This window comes from Oculina patagonica, chromosome 10 (assembly GCF_052425735.1).
Source record: "Oculina patagonica isolate OP01 chromosome 10, crgOcupat, whole genome shotgun sequence".
In the NCBI taxonomy this organism is placed as follows: domain Eukaryota; kingdom Metazoa; phylum Cnidaria; class Anthozoa; order Scleractinia; family Oculinidae; genus Oculina; species Oculina patagonica.
The window spans coordinates 993325-1011117 of record NC_135767.1 but is presented as its reverse complement, the minus strand read 5'-3'; the positions used below and the strand labels follow the sequence as shown (position 1 = coordinate 1011117).

Below are 17793 nucleotides of genomic sequence, written 5' to 3'. Positions count from 1 at the left end.
ACAAATGTTTCCAAATATTTTTTGAACTTTTCCCAAAATTATTGAAATATGCCGAAGATTTCCGAGAAAGTTCTGACCGAAGATGTTTTAACTTTTGGCTCATGATGATCATTCAGCACTAAAACATATTACAAACTCATCAGCAAATATGATGTCATTGATATCTTTACAATTTTCCTTAGTGAAAGAAATTCTAGTAATCCAAAATGCTTTCTAGAAATCCTACTTTGAAAAGGAAATAAGCATCCCAGGGGGTACTCCCCCTTAATGCCTTTATGGGTATGTGCCACCCAACATGGTCATGATTTTGGGCTCGCGATCTAGAACAGGGTATCCATTTTAGAGACAAATTCTAGAGCGGGGTATGATATTTTGAACGCATGCAAGTTTAAAAAAAACAACAGCCAAAACAGGGTGCTTAAAAATTGACCTTTTTTATAGAACAGGGTATCATTTTCAATGCAAATTCATTTTAAAACGGGGTGCTTCTTTGGAGAAACAGGTGGCACATACCCACCCAAAACATACCTGAGTAGCCCCCCCCCCCCAGGATAAGCATATATCATTTTGGAGAATTTCATAAGCAACATTTGAGAAATTTTGAGCAACTTGTGGACAGCCCTAATTTTCCCATTTAGCCACGCCATCTCAGACTAAGAGGCCAAAATTATTTTCTCCAGGAGCCAACACAGAGCTGGAAGGTCAAAAAGTGACTCCATCCAGCGGCACATACCCATGTAAGGTATATAAGATAGTCCCCTCTCCGGGGAGGGGGGGCGGTGAAAAAGAAAGCTTAACAAAATAGGGGTAGGGGAGGTCGGTAGGGGATGGAATTACTGACATTTCCGCTTCTCAACCTCCCCACCCCACGAACACTGACACTGCAAAATGCGCGGGTGGCCTGGTTGCCGTTCCCTATTGTTTCAATACAAATATGGCGGACGGTTTTCGCGGGGCGAGGAGTAGAACGCAAAACGAATATTTCACTTTTGTCATCTCAAAGACCTTCGCTGAGAACGGAACGGGATAAATACTTTTAAGGACTCATCGTATAGTTCTTTAGCACAATTAATTACCACATGTGTCTTTTTCTGGTTTCTCCACTCACGAATTTAAATTAGGCGGTCAGACAGGAAAATTCAAGTGCGATTCGCTGTGTTTGTGTGTTGGTGCTCTCACAAATTTCTTGCCAAGAGGCTCATGATTGTTGTTCTTCTGACACGGACAGAATTTACGGCCTAATCAGGTGCTTAATATCTTATTTTACGCCCGTTTCTTGTGTAGTAAAATATGGCTGAAGTTCACGTGCAGAGTGATGTTGAAGACGACGACATTTCAGCCACTGGCAAATCGTCAAACTGTAGCTTAGACAGCGAAGATGAAAGTCTGCTTGGTTTCGAAGACGATTTAGAAGAAGACGATGAAGAGTTTGATATTGGCGAACCATCAACTTCAAATGAGACTACAAAAACTAATGGAGAAGTTCCAGTTAAAAGAAAACGAAAACAAGTTGACCCGAGCAAGCGTAAACGTATTCGACGAATTCTCCGTGAAGATGAACTGACAGAGGGAACGATTTCGGCACAGAAAGAAGAACGAGAACGTTTACGAAGACTTGAACTGCAAAGAAGCTTAGCAGCGGCAGGGTCAAGTTCAATGCCAACCTCCAAAGTCGTTGAAAATTTGAGGTCTGAGTCACCGAGCAGTAACTCCTCAAAGCCGTCCTCCCCTGTGGCTGTTGATGTCCGAGAGAAAAAAGACATTGAACCTCATATTATTGTTATTGACAGTGACGATGAAAGTGATTCAGTATCCCACAGTTCAACTGTTAACTATTGTGACTCACACAAGGCAGCTGAAAATTTAAATGGGGATTTAATTGAAATAATTAGTTCTGATTCTGAGGTTGAATTAGGTGAGAGTGATGATGATGATGACGAGAGCAGTGGTAGCCTTAATGCTTGTAAGCGCAGTGATGTTGACTATGACAATAGTGGTCTGCATACTGATGACAATGCCAATCAAGTTGATCCACACGGGCGAGTTCTTGTTAACGTCAATCATCCACTTGATGAAGAGGACATTTTCCTTGCGCCGCAGGTTGCCAAAGTTATCAAGGCACATCAGGTATGATTGAATGCAGGTACTTGTTTACTGGACTAGGGACATTTTCTTAGAATGAGGGCACTTCTTCCAAAAACTTTTTCAAGTTTGGAGAGGGGGTATTTAATTGAGAAGGGTGCTTATTGGCAGTAGAGTGCTAAATGAAATCATTTTGGCTTGCAGTTTGTGTTGTTAAGGCCCAGTTCAAATGCCATACTTTTCATGTGCCGAACGTGATATCCCCAATTATAAAGTACATGAAGAGAAAGGCATTTGAATCAATTAAGTCCAACAGATGTAATTTGCGTTGACCCAAGAATTAAATTAGACATGGCCAGTTCAGTCATTTTGACTATGGAAGGACTCCACCCCTACTCGGATTAAATGTCGATCTTTTCATGTACTGAACCTAATGCATAAATGTGTACAAATGTAAGGGGTTTGAGATTGGCAAGTGAGCTGTCAGTAATGCTCTAGACTGTTATCAACAGTAAAATTATCAAGATTGCTTTCCAATGCTCAAACTCTATTATGTTTTTTATTTCTTTCTAATATAGATTGGAGGAGTAAGGTTCCTTTATGACAACCTTGTAGAAACACTTAACCGCTACAAAGTCAGCACAGGGTTTGGATGTATCCTGGCCCATTCAATGGGCCTTGGCAAAACCCTTCAAATGGCAAGCTTTATTGACATTTTCCTGCGATATACCACAGCTAAGAAAGTCCTTTGTATCGTACCAATAAACACAATACAAAACTGGCTAGCGGAGTTTAACATGTGGTTACCGCCTAAACCTGGTCTTATTACGGACAGTAACGGCACTGTTGTGGAGACATCGGATTCAAGTACTGTACGTTACAGGGATTTTGAAGTCTACTTGTTGGGTGACAATCTCAAAACTACAATGGCACGAGCCAAGGTTATAGGTAAGTTAATACTATATCCCAGCCATAAGTACCGTAAAGTTCCATGTATAAGCCACACCCCCGATTTGGAAGCTCGCATTTCGAAAAAAAAATACAGATAATAAAGTTTGAAGTTCAAGTGAAGTTTTACTGGCAAACAAGGGCAAAACAGGCACGGTTTCAAAACACTGACACGGCAGTTGTTGCAAGGTTTAATGAATTAAGTCTTACGAAAGCAAAACTTCACTTGTCATACCTTCTTTTTAGTTTGAGTTCATTAATTAATACATTAAACTTGGATGCTCTCTTGATACCATTTTTCAAGATAATCACTTCTTGACACTCGATGAAATTGTAAATTCGAACTATTCGTACGCGAATGATGAATGCTTAGTAGCCAAGCTTGAAATGTAGAGAAGAGACTGGGATCACAAAACAAACATGGCGGCATTTTCTTTCGGTTTGGCTCTTGGAAGAAACCACGTTTTCAAGGTTTTTGGAAACTGCTACCCGCAAAAGTAGGACGTGTGATAATCCAATAGATGCATTTGCTGTGAAGGTCAATAAAAAAGCGAAGCAGTCGGCCATTTCCCTTGTGAGTACTTGCGATTTTATATATCTTTGTGTTTCTCGCACGCGGCGGAAAGACATGCCTCAAAGTGGCCGGCAGGCTTCAATGTAAACAGCTTTGCAGAGGAAAGAAAAAGTAGTGAACAACAACAAAGTTTTCAGGTTGTTATATGTTTGTTCAGTGACGTCTTGAGAATTTTTTATGAATATGAATTAGGCCTTTGAGAACTCCAACCAGAGATGTTTTCATAGATAAGCCGCACCCCCAATTTTTGCCTTGAATTTTGAGGGGAAAGGTGCGGCTTATTCACGGATCTTTACGGTGTACCTAAAGGTACAATAAGATATTTACCATACCCAAGTTTGGCCAAAAATCCAGTGATATCAGGTCAGTGACTTGACATCGCAGGAAATCAGCTCAGCAGACAAGACTTGTGGTGATTAGCTGTGAATTTGGGTGCAGTAATGGCTAGTAGCTTCTGTCCTAGTAACAGTGGTTTTAGCATAACTGAGTTACAAATATCCTTAATTTAAAAAGCCTGCGAACAGGCTCCCGAGTGGGGTTTCCACGAGCGAAGCGAGCGGAAGAGCGGGGCCTGAGGGAGAGTACAGGGGTGCGGGAGCCTGTGGACAGTCCTTTGAAACCGCCGATCCATGATACCAGATTCTTGTATCACGATCTGATTGGTCAGACCGCTAATTTTTGACAACTGAGCGATGAATATTGATAGATGCTGTCAACACAAAGTATTGCGCTACAAGTTTGCGTACTCTTGGCCGCCATCATCGATTATGATTTCCAATTCCTTTGATAATGTTTTCCTCGTCCATGGACAATAATATTGCCGCGCGAACTTTAGGGATCTTCTAGAAGATTTTCCTGTCACATTCTCTTTGTTGCTCAAGAGTTGATCTTGTTGGCATTTTGCTGAAGGTGTTTCACTAGTCGGCAATCGTAGCGCCGAAGTTCTTTTGTAGCTTGGCGGAGTTGTACACTCAGAAGAATTCTCTGGCTCTTCCAAAGATTTATTGCAACGACCGGTAATCATTTCACAGGAATGAGAAAGTCGGCAAGTTGTCGAGCACAAGAAAGGCATGACAATTGAGAATAATTTTCCCCACGCTGCAAGCGTTGTCTCAGCTTTTCAATTTCCGCAGCTAAAACCGCACTTTCTTGGTCAGGTGCCACAAGCGATTCTTTGTTTTTCAGCGTTTTGAATACAGAAACCACTGGCACTCGTTTGCCCTGAGACGAGATCAGTAATTTCTTGCAGAAACGTCAAATCTGTTCCCGTTGAAAATACCCAAGTGCGCGCGAATGTTATGAGAGCCTATGCATTCGAGCGTAAAATTCATAATTTTTGACAGGTCTAATTACCTTTCTGACAAATTTGTTACAGGATACATTAATTTATCACAAGTGGGTGGATGGGCGGAATCCAACAAAGTCTACAGGCTCCCCTCAGGCCCCGTTCTTCCGCTCGCTTCGCTTGCGGAAACCCCACTCGGGAGCCTGTTCGCAGGCTATAATTTATAAGGCCCCTATTAATGATCTGGTCATGCTTTTTAACCTGTGACCTCTTTTTCCATTATGAACTTAAATCCCTGATCCCTGTTGAACAAGACGCTAGCAGAGCGTTCACTCCGGCCCTGGAAGTGACATAGGGGTGGAGGATTAGGGAGGGGATTGGGTACATATCGGAACTCCCGGGTATAAGAGGCTAAAATAAAACATAAAATACAATAGCAAAGATATCGTTGACGTCACCTATTGTTATTAATGTGCCAACCAGAGACCTATTGGCTAGTGAAACAAAGAGTTCTTTTGTTTAACTTGTTGGACATTTATCGAACATTTAAATAACAAAGACAATGTTTGTAAACAAATATCTTCCCTATAAAGAATAAAGAAAAGCTGCCTAGATAAAACTAGGAATATAGACGTGGTTTTACAGTGTGAAAACTTAAATGCAAACAAATAAACAAAATGACCAGTAAACTTAGACAATACTGTGGAACCCCGATATATAAACGATGTACCAAGGGACTGGCGAAACCACATCGTTATATCGGGGAATCGTTAAACGTCTTAAACCGGGATTTTGGTCCGCTGTAGTAAGGACTCGCTAATGAAGACTTGTCAAAATATGAAACCATCTCAATGTGGTACTTCTTGGTGTAGAAAAGCGTTTTTCGGGAGTTATTTACGAATCACGGAAGTGTTGCGTGACCACCAAATAGCGGCTGCGAAGGAGACTGGAATATTGTTTACACAACTCTGAAACTACATGGTTCCTTCCAAAAACTGAATTGGTAATACTTTCTACGCCCTTCAACTATTAATGAAACTACTTGTTTGCATTTTTCTGGAGTACTGGAGTAATTTTTAAATCTTTTATAAAACACAAAACTAAAGTCTGGTCGCCGTTGAAAGATGATCAGATAACACCGCGTCTGTCTCGAAACAAAGATTGATGACCCTTCAAAACCTAAAATACCGAACTAAAGATGGACAAATGAAAGAAACTTGAAAGAAACGTTATTTCAGATTAATTTTCATAGAAGATGAAGCAAAGAAATGTATTCAAAAGGTCTCAAAAGCGTCAATTTTAAAACTCATGAAACAACCCTTGCACGCTTAATTAAATTTATTCACGCAAAAGCATTTCTTGTACTGCAGTGGACGGCTTTTGCATTATAATTTTTTACTTGACTACTTTTACTGATCCTTCTAAAAATGTCATCTAAAATTCAAAGCAATAATATACATAACATTTGCTTTCTGAAGTCTCGAGAAGCCGCAGAAAGTCCTTGATCAAGTTCATGATTTGTATTCAAAACACACTGATAAGTACGTCGTGACACAGTCTTCGCGGCCCGAAAGAAAGATTGATTTCTTAACACTACCAAGGTTTTAGCAATCTGTACTTGCCTCAGAGAGGGAAGTTTACGTGTTTAGCATAACAAACAAGACCTTGGAAGTTTGTAATCCGTTCCGTGGCACAAAAGACTCCGCATCAATGACTTCACTTGCAATGGCGACTTTTCCCCGTCGAGGTCAAGCAGATGGTACGCAAAGCACAATGCGATTACGTCACTCGATTGCGCAATTTTGCAGATTTGTGACTACAAAGAAATCAAGGCCATTTTACTACTCCTGGCCTCCAGCCGGAGTAATTAATATATCTTTTTTGAAATTGCCAGGTGAGTGGAATCAGCAGGGTGGTGTACTTCTAATGGGTTATGAGCTTTTCAGGCTTCTCTCCACTGCTACACCTTCCATGTCAAGCAGCAAGAGTATGCCGACCAAAAAGAAGAAATCTCCGACACCTCTGGATAAAATGAATGGTGAACCAGAAGTGATTGATCTTGATGAGGAGGAGAAGCACATGGAGCTGTTAATAGGTTAGTGATTATATTCTGATAAAAATAAAGGTTGCGAGTCGTTCATTTGGTGTTTGGTTGGACTTAAAAAAACTCCAAATGGGGAGGCTGACCACCCGGAGGTCCAAATCATTACCCTTTCATATACCAATATTTGACAAAAAAAGTAACCCTTTCCCATGCCTCCAATAGAAAATGGTACCCCACTCACATACCTACAGAAGGGTTACTGCATCTCTTTTTCTAAATTTTTTCACTCCAATTGACCATTCAGTGGGTCCATTCAAGATATTGATATTGTTAACTTCAACATTGTAAAATCCCAACCCTTTTATATCTTAGAGCCTAAAAAAGGCACCCCTTTCGGGTGTAGCCTCCCCGTATAGTCCACTATAGGTAGAACCCCCCCCCCCCCTCAGGTATTTGGTGGGAGAAGGAACAAATATTATTAACACAAAATATCTTTTATTTCAAATACTAGACATGGATACAGCATACATTGTTGAGTATTTTGAAATGTTTTTTTGTTAAAAAAAGTGCTTAAATGTTTTCTCGTTTAGCAAGACGTTTTGGGAATAACCCCTTCATCAGTTGTAAAGTAAAAACCATTGAGCGATTATCAAACGTTGCTCATTACAAACAAAAGTTGCTAATCACATTGATAATCGCTCAACGGTTTTTACTTTGCGACTGATGAAGGGGTTATTCCCGAAACGTCTCGCTAAACGAGAAAACATTTAAGCACTTTTTTTTAACAAAAAAAACATTTCAAAGTACATGAACAAAGTGCTACACAGCAACTTATTATTTTTATCTATTGTTGAGTATTTGTTTAGTGTGGACAGATGTTTTAATAACAACAGTTATCATGATGATGGATTTGCATGATCATTCTTGTTAAAATAATGCACATGTTGTTTGAAGGTCTTTCTTGACTATCCCATTCCTGAACTTAACACTTAAAAATTGATAACTAACCATAGACTGCAAGAGATCTCTCCTTTTTTGTCCTGAATAAAAGAGCAAGAAGCAAAATGCACAAGAAAAAAAAAACTGCATAAAAAATGGAGGCAAGATGGGAGCAAAAATACTGACTGCCGACAAGCCCACAAGAAAAAACTGTTACTGTATTTTTTTTTCACTTCTGCTTCACTTCCATTTCTCACATAGCCAGTTTTTTTGTCACAGTTTTCACTCTACACTTGTTAATCCAGTGAAAGAATGTTGCTCACAGCCTAACCATATCTGCAAAATTAATTTGTTTTCTCAGGAGTTCAGAAGGCACTTTGCAGACCTGGGGCTGATCTGGTCATTTGCGATGAGGGTCATAGAATTAAAAATGACCAGGCAAATACTTCACAGGCCTTGAAAAAAATCCATACCAGGTACAAGCTTGCTTGTGTTGTGTCATGTCAGAATACATGTACAGTGTACTTCAGTTAAAAGTCTTGCAGTGAGGTTCTAAATGCAGCTATGATTTTTTTTTCTAGACGTCGAGTAGTCTTAACTGGTTATCCTCTACAAAACAACCTCCAAGAATACTGGTGTATGGTGGATTTTGTGCGACCCAACTTTCTAGGAACCAAACAGGAGTTTTGTAACATGTTTGAGAGACCGATACTCAATGGACAGTGTTCTGACAGCACACCTTCTGTAAGTAATAGTATAAACAGTGCTTCAATACACTATGAAATTTCAATGTATTTAGTGCTTTTGTTTACTTTTTGCTCCAATTGCTTCTATGACCTAACTTCCTTGTGGAACAGAAAGCTTTTTAGAATCAATGTGTTTGACTTAAAATTCAGGTAAGAATTTAAGCAAAATTGGATATTAATTTAATTTATGGGGAATGGTATTGTAGCCCGGATCAAGTTTCCAAGTTGTACTTTCATTATTTTCATTCATTCACCATACGTTAATGGTCCAATCATGGACCCTAGGTCCTCCCACCCCCCAAGCAGTTGTATTGTGTTCCAGTAGAATACTTAACTGCTTAGTGAAGGCCCAACAACTCTTCATTTTTAGATTTGTAATGAGATATTAACCCTTCCACTCCCAGAGTCAAATGGTGCATAAATATAATGAAAGCTATTGAGCAGTGCTTTTTTTATCCTGTATAATATGGTTCCAAGTTTAGGTCTATCCATTAAACGGTAATGCATGACGATGTGTACCAGTAGTTATTATCTTGGAAAATCTTTGTTTTAGTGTGTTAGTGTTTAGTATTTTAAATGTTGCTTGAGTTAACTGGCATGTTTTTGTTCCTGTTTAGGATGTAAGGGTCATGAGATACAGAGCCCATGTACTTCACAGCTTGCTAGAAGGTTTTGTTCAAAGGTGAGCTACACTGAAGGGTCATGTAGCAGCTCTCTCATGGTCTCACATGAATCAAGAGAACAATAGAACAAACTACAGGAACAATGCCCTTGACCCAAAAACAATAGCAACTGCTACACTAGAGAGTCAGTAGAATTACAAGCTTAATTACGAGAGCTGCTATGCTACTGTGGGGAAGCCTCGAGCCAAGCGGCCCATACTGCCAAAGCTTATCCCAGTTTCTGTAGCATTAAGCAGCTAGGAGTATTTCTACTCCCCCCTGAATGGGATGCTAGTCCAACACAGGGTACCTCCCCCCAGCATTATGTTGCCGGTACCCATTTATACACCTGGGTGGAGAGAGGCACTATGAGAGTAAAGTGTCTTGCCCAAGAACACAACACAGTGACCCCGGCCAGGGCTTGAACCCAGAGCGCTCGATCCGGAGTCCAGCGCACTAACCATTAGGCCACTGCGGCCCCCATTGCTATACTACTGACACTGTAGCATAATTCAGTTTTTGCTAACGTTGTAACAATACTTTTTTAGTGTTTATAAATGCAATGATCGCAGGTGTACAACAGAGTCTACTTGTGGCTCAATGTCTTCATTGAAATCTTCTTTCTAAATGTATAATTTAGGCGCAGTCAAGCTGTCCTCAAGAAGTGTCTACCATCCAAAGAAGAGCATATCGTTTTAGTTAACATGTCACCTATTCAAAAAGAACTCTACAACACATTTGTTGAACGTCTCTTGGACTCAGTCGGTTACATCAATCCAATTAAAGGTTTCCACACCTGCACTAAGGTGAGAAGATTGAGTTTTGAAGGTCTTGACTGTCATTCATTGATTCAAATAGACCATGGAAAATTATTTGACAGTTTGTATCATTCTCAAATTAATTCCTTTTGCAGATTTGGAACCACCCTGACATATTCTACCGCTCTTTGAACATGAAAAATAATGACAGGAATGAGTCACCACTGGTAAGAATGAATTTGCTTTTTGGATTAGACATTGAGTTTTTATTTCATAAATTGAAAGAAAGTTTTTGTGTTTCTGTGGAGTTACGAGTTGTCCCAAATGGTTCTCAGCTAAATATTAAAGTGTGTGCTTTTGTAGGATATTTATTTCTGAGAGAATTTCATGGGCACCAGAAAATTGAAAAAATCTAAGCTAATCTTGAAAACAAGACCCACAAGTATGCTCATATGATAATCCATTTCCTTCCTCACGATGACCGTTAGTCATCTTCATTTTCTAGTATGGGTTCTTGATGTATGGTGGGTACTGTTCTACAAATTCACGTTACGATTGTTGGGTTGCCTGTGATCTAGGCATATACCTGTATGTTAGGTTGGCATTTAAAAGCAGTGGCTTAGTGTTTCAGAAGTGCTGTTGTTAGGTAAGAGGTTAAATAAAGAAACTTTTTTGGCTTGTCCAGCTTATTTACCTGTACATGTATTGTTAATTTCTTTCAGACAATTCTTGAAGACTCAAATGGATCATCACAAAGTTCTAGATCATCTGACAATGGTGGTTCCCCTTCAAATTTGATCCCAGCTACAACTGCTGGAATCCCACAGAATCAATCTACAGGATCACAGCTGTCTCCTTACTTTCCTTCATCTTCAAATACACAGACTGTAAACATACAGCCTGTTCCTGCGTGTTCCCAACTTGCTAATCAGGCCGTGGTGAGGTCAACAATGCAGTTACATCAAATGGTGTCTTATCAACTCGCAGGACAGACAGTAGCCATGTCGACAATGACAGCGCAAGCTAGTCAGAGCAATAGTAACTGTTCTGTACCTGTCATTCAGCCAGTGGTTACGCCGCAGTCTGACCGCAGTTCTCCTCTGGTGGAAGATATGACATGGGTGAGTTGGTCAATCTGTGTTTTCTCCTTGAAATATCAATACAAAGTAGTCAAAAAGTGACACTCTCTTCTGACAAGTTCTCCCAACAAGTACACTGTACTATAAGAAATGTATGGGGACTAGTAAGGAGAATTTGTGTGTTGACATCAGGACTTAAAGAACGAGTGCATCACCAAATTTACCGAATGATACTATGAAAAAATTTATGGAGACCAGAACAGAGAATTTGAAATTTAACACTTGTTTGTTATGAAGAAAGTCAGCCCTTAATTTTAAGTGCAGTTAGATCTTTCTACAACAGCCACTGTGGGGGCAGAATTAAGTGGTCGTTGAAGAGAAGAGAAGAGTACTTAAATTAATAGCTTGGTGTCCAGTTGGTATAGAGGTGGTTGTCAGTGGGGGCTCTACAGTTCACAGAATATTAGCACCTTACATTTTCAGAATAATAGAAAAACAAGAAATTGTTCAAAAAACAGGGCCGTCTTTGCAATTAACTTTTTTCTTTCTTCAGGCGAAGAATCTGTTCAAGGATTATCAGCCTGGTGTAATGAAAAATGGTGGCAAGCTTGTTGTGTTGATGGAGATCATAGAGGAGAGTCTGAAACTGGGAGAGAAAATCCTTATTTTCAGGTGAGATCAGCTGACATTAAAGTCCCCTACCTATCCCCCTAAGATAGATGATCCTATTTATCCACTGTATTCTACAGTTGGTTTTGGATCTACTGCAACGTTTTTAGAGTTTTTTAAATTTGTTTTTGTTGTTTTCCAGTCAAAGCTTGTCCACCTTGAGTGTGATAGAGGAATTCCTTTCAAAGCGTGATGTGCCGTTCTTTCCTGGGCGTGTCAGTGATCCACTGAAGCCAGTCAAATGGGCCAAGAACAAGAGTTATTTTAGTAAGTGCCACAATCAACAAGTAATTATCCGTTAAGATTGCCATGTTAAACCTCTCTAAAAGGCCCACAAGTCTCCTTTTAGTAGTGTATATCTTTTGTCTTTTTCTCCTATGGTGGCCAATTCAAGTCGGTAGTTTTGGGAACTTCAAAAGGTGTTTGCAAATTAACCCATTGACACTAAACCACCCGAGATGAGAGTTCGCCTCTGTTTCACACCAGATGGCATCACTTTGACCGAGAAAGGCATCACATATAATCTCTCCAGGATGAAATGATCTTTCCAATGATACCCAAAGTAGAGTAATTGAGTTAATTGAGCTTGAAAAACATACAAAAAGCTTATAAAGTTGGAGTGAAATGAGTGAAAAACCTAGAGGAAAGTTTCTTTTTTCTACCCCTGGTTACTCTGTAGATAGAGTTTCCTGTCTTGTTGATGTTTTCTCAGAAATGTTTGAACTGAAGGGAAGCCCAGTAAAAGGCCCACAACTGCAGCAAAAAGATAAGGAAAGACGAAAAGGAAAAAGCGAAATCCCTTGATTGAGGGGTATTTAGAATTCAGCACGTGACAGTTGCTAATGAAAATGTACTGTTACATTTGTAGGACTAGATGGCAACACTTCTGCACAGGAAAGAGAAAGACTTATCAATCGCTTTAATGCTCCAGAAAACACTGATGTCTTGGTATTTATGTTATCAACAAGGTTTGTAGTATCTCCGTAACTTATTTGTTTATCAACTAATAAAAAATAAAAAATTTTAAAAAAAGTAATTATTTTGAAGTTTTAAAGGAAAATAACTCCTGTGTACAAATTCAAGGAGGTAAACTGCAGCAAGAGAGTCTTGGTTTTACCGGAGCTTTAGTTCACTTTAGTTGAAAGTTTTGCCAGTTGACATGGTTGGTAGGGAAAGGTTGGAGAGGTTGGTGTTTTGTGAGCTAGAGCACCAAGTCGTTTCTGTTTATTTTTCAGGGCTGGATGTCTTGGTATTAACCTGGTGGGTGCAAGTCGTGTTGTTGTGTTTGATGCTTCATGGAATCCATGTCACGATGTGCAAGCAGTTTGCAGGTAAACTAATGTATCAAGGCTTTTTCACCATCACAGTCTTAGTAAATAATCCCCTCCCCAACAAGAGTACACTTTAAAACCTCCAAAGCTAAAAGCCAGTCCACAGCTTTTTCGGTTCTTCTCTTGCTGCAAGGCTGGCACTTAAATGAGATTACGTGACAAACTGCCTGACGTTTGGATTGTGTTACCAACTAACTGTGTGGGCATCAGAATAGTGGCGTGACATGTTGTTTTAACTGTAATCAGTTCTTGTGGATATTACAATCCACACAATTTTCCTTTTTGACAACTGAAGATAATAAAGCCAACGATATCATCAGTTCTATAATTCCACAAATTGTCAGGAAATCAAAGATTTCACTTTTAATGTGATGTTTTGCAGGGTTTATCGTTATGGTCAAATGAAGCCAGTTCAAATTTACCGTCTGATTAGTACAGGGACGATGGAAAAGAAGATTTATGACCGACAGATCTCCAAGCAAGGCATGGCGAGTAAGTAGTGCTATAATGATATTGAGTTGATAGCACAAGATGGAAGTGATTTTTCAAAAAGTGATTTGCCTCGATGTTATTATACAAACTATTTCCTTTGAACATGCGTTTCTAACTCTGTTCACAAAGCACGTGCAACTTACTAGTCTGATACAAAGTCAGACCGAATTGTAGCTTGACTCTTGTGACTTTTATCGTTGACCCGTTTTCGCCTTGCCAATCAGTTACTACTTGCAAATGTCTTTCTGCACTTGTTTTCCACTTGTGGCACCAGTTACATGGGAGCTGGACAGGCACTTAGTTTGAAGACAACCCTAATTATTGTTTATAATCAACAATATTCTTTTACAGATCGAATTGTGGACGAGCTCAACCCAGAAGCTAACTTCACCAAACAAGAAATTATGAAACTCATTTGTGAAAAGGCAAGTTATACAATTAATTAAAAACGTCGGTTTAAAAACAGCTTTGCCTCACACCAGCTTTGAACTACTATGTCTTTTTTTTTTTTGGTTTATTATTTTTTGCTTTGCTGAATGTTCCTGCATTCTTTCCCAAGCCTCGATCCTGATCAGACCTAGACATGTTTCTTCTTCTCCTCCCACCCCCTTTCCTTGCACCACGTGACCCGAAGCGAATTGTCCGCGCGGAAAAAAAAAGAGCCCTAGAAACTAGGCTAATTGTCACGTGATTTCTTCGATTTTGCAGGAGAAAGCCTTACCCGCACCTGATTTGGTAGCAGCCGCTGACCAGTTCAGTGATCCCGTGTTGGTCAGGCTGTGTCGGCAGTGTAGTCCTTGGATATCCAAGGTTTGTTTAACACATTCTTACACCTTATAGTCTCTGGGTCAAGTCATATTTTACCTTATGTTTCCTCAAATTTGTGTTATGTTGTTTTAGCCAGGCACTTTACCCTCACAATGCTTCTCTCCACCAAGAAGTAGAATTGGATAACGGCAAATTGTTAGAGTGAAAATGTTAGGTTTAGTCTGCGATAGACTGGCGGTTCCGAACAAAAAAAAAAGAAAAAAGATTGATGTGATGTGTGGTTATTTATCTTATCAACTGAGTGTTTTCGCTCACCCGCCAACGTAGCACAACAGTTTGTTACAATAGCTATTTGCGTTTGTTTCGACTCAGTTTTCAAAGGCTTAGCTTTGTCTGATTTAATGAGTGTTGTCCTGCAGGTTCCGTTTAAACATGACTCGCTACTTGTGGATAAGAAGGAACTGAAGCTGACCAAGGCAGAAAAGAGAGAAGCGAAAAGAGGTATTAAATAATGCGTTGTTCCTATGATAAAGCTTTAAACAAGCAGGTCATAAATAGCTTATGAATTCGGTGACAGATAGAGCTGTTTCCAAAGACTATCGTAAAACTAAAACTTGTAACTGGCGTTGTTATAAGCACACGAAATACATGTAACCGGCACGAAGCGGGGGAAAACATGGCGCCAAGCGCGCGAAATCATCGTAAAACATCGGGGCCTGCCGCCCGCGGGATAACATGTAACCGAGGCCAAGCGCGCAAAAAGTAAACAAGTCACAATTGGGTTTGGTCTTACTCCTGATTGGTTGAGCATTGAACAAGATTCTTTTAACCAATTACTGGGCTCAGCAAACGAAAAACCAAACCAGATACACATAGTTAGCTGTTAAGTCTACTGTAAATTTTCTAAACCGGAGGATTGACATTTCGAGCGTAAGACTGAAAGAAATTACTTTTTGGACTGGAAAACGGAATATGTGTTTCATGAGATTGTTGCGCGATGTTTCAAGGTTGTGTTCGTTTGTCTCTCTCGCAGGTTATGAATTGGAGAAAAGAGCTGCAATGCAGGGAAACCGGTACTGTCCTGGTGTGATTCAACCGGTTTATAACAGGTATAACAGGTTTACCACAAGATTTCCCGCTTTTCCCCAGAAAGAAAAATAGGTTTCTACAGGCTAGCTCGCTTATCTTATTAAGGTTTATAGCTGTCGTTCAGGGGCCAGTTGTTCGAAGGGCAGATAACGCTATCCACCTGATAAATCACTATACAATGGATAAATGTTAACAAAACATACTACGCTATCCACTGGATAATGGTTTATCCAGCGGATAGCGTTATCCACCCTTTGAACAACTGGGCCTGCGCATATTTTGGTAATACTTTTATTTATGTAATTCGTCTCCAAAAAAATAGAAATAAGAGCTCAACAAATAATTAATAAGACGATGCCTTGTTTTTTTTTCCAGGAACCCTCAAACCTACGTGCCAAAACCGACATATCCAGCTGGATCCGTTGCTCAGCAACCGCGCACCTCAGCTGTAAACTGCACTCATCACCAAGCCCCTCAACATCTCCCTTCCTCGGCCGCGCCCCTGCATCTGCCGCTTGCTTCCTTGATACGTGCTGGTGTTACTGTGCCTTCAGGTGCACAGGCTTTCCATTCTGTACCCTTGACGCATAACAGCACCTCTTCAACATCCACATCTACAGCGAATCAACAAGCGAGTGCGTCTAAAGATGAAGTGGTAATGATTGACTTGGACGAGCTGCCATCGCCTACCAAGCCTATGCAAGAACCTTTGTCACTTCAAGCTCACCAGACACACTTAAATAATGACTTGGTTCGAATGGCGCGTAACGCGTTCCCGAACATTTCTCCCCAGTTTATTGAGGTGCTGTTAAATCAAGGCGGCGCACGGAGTGCCCAGGCTCCAAACGCGGCTAATTCCCAAGCTCCAATGGCGCACGGTTTCCAAGCTCCGAATGCGCAAGGTTCCCAGGCTCCGAACGTACACGGGTCCCAGGCTTCGAATGCGCAAGGTTCCCAGGCTCCGAACGTGCACGGTTCCCAGGAATTGTCCGTTCGCCCACAAGCAAGCACCCAAGTTGTAGACATTGAAGGAAATTCGTCTGAAGAGCAGGGTTCTTGTGTAGATAACATGTCATCAAATTGTACGAGCACCGCCAAAAATTCGCAGGAGTTGAGAGCACTACTTGCTATCAGTCCCACAGGTCAACAAACAGCACCAGCGCAATCTGCACCCAACCCGACCATAGTACAAGACGTAATAATGGTTTTGAATCAAACTGGTAATCCAGCTCCACAAGAAACAGCCGATGTGTCATCCTTACCCACCCCTCCCACAGAACAGGACGTATCGAATGCTTCGGGTCAACCTGACAATCCAGCTCAACAAGAAACAGCTACAGTACGATCGTCACCCAACCCTCCCACGGGAAACGAACAACGCAGCAGTCCATCCCCTCAGGGGGAGGCTGGTAAAGATTCAACGAGTTCAAAGGAGCAAGCCAGCTCAGTTAATGAAGGCAGTGACTGAATTATTGCGATGCAGGATGGGATGACAAACAGCTTCATTGCAGCTAAAAAACAGAAACACTATTTAAGTATAGCACTTGGGGCTTTAGTGCGTGGGGAAAGGTCACGTGATGGATTCGTTAAGATAGAAACCTTTTGGTATAATGCATGTACGGCTGCACGTATAGATTCAACGTCACGTTTTGGGTATTTTGATTGGCTAAGAAAGTTGAAAAAATCTGCAGAAAGATGCTTTATATGAGCTCTCTAACATCGACCAAAAATACGCTTAAGGTGGGAAACAAATGGCAATAAAGTTTCCATTAAGTTTTGCAAGGGAAATACGGAATACAAATCGAGTTTACACGTTTCTTCAAATTGATCGAAAATATCTTGTTATGTCCCAAAAAACCACAGTTCCTTAACCGGGCGTTTTTTGGTCCAGGTAACTCCCATAAATTAACACACTTTGACGTTAACGATACGATTAATTTCACTACGATCAAAGAGAAAATTTGTTTTGTAGAAAATCGATGAGCACAGGGAAAGAAACACTATATAAATGATAAATTCGTTGTGTTGTGATGCAGCGAAGTTGCTTGAATACAATGCTTCAAGCGAAGAGAATAATACAATTCACTACATACAGACTTACTAGGACTTTTGTACATAGAACGATTCAATGTTAATCACACGAGGTCCAAGATAAGTTAATTCCTTTTGATGAATCGCTTATGAGATTTTTTCAAGTTTACAAAAAGGCGACTACGTTTTTTTCATACATAAATATATAGTATTTAAGACTATTTGAAATGGGGAATCGTTCGAGGTTTCAAATAAATAAACATTTTGTTCTTGGAATCTATTCGTATTATGGTGTA

At 40.3% G+C, this 17793-nt stretch overlaps 1 protein-coding gene across 1 annotated transcript; it reads left to right on the top strand.

Annotated features, from left to right (window-relative positions):
* Positions 1-267: 267 nt before the first annotated feature.
* LOC144628656 (helicase ARIP4-like) lies at positions 268-17096 on the top strand. The gene is given in 20 exon segments (XM_078486795.1): positions 268-279; positions 1285-2127; positions 2661-3030; positions 6784-6984; positions 8234-8348; positions 8454-8616; positions 9236-9300; positions 9921-10086; positions 10194-10265; positions 10761-11159; positions 11671-11789; positions 11929-12053; positions 12655-12754; positions 13022-13117; positions 13500-13609; positions 13961-14034; positions 14318-14419; positions 14797-14878; positions 15411-15486; positions 15842-17096. Coding segments are annotated over 20 exon segments (4383 nt in total). The 3' UTR covers positions 16935-17096.
* The last annotated feature ends 697 nt before the right edge of the window (positions 17097-17793 follow it).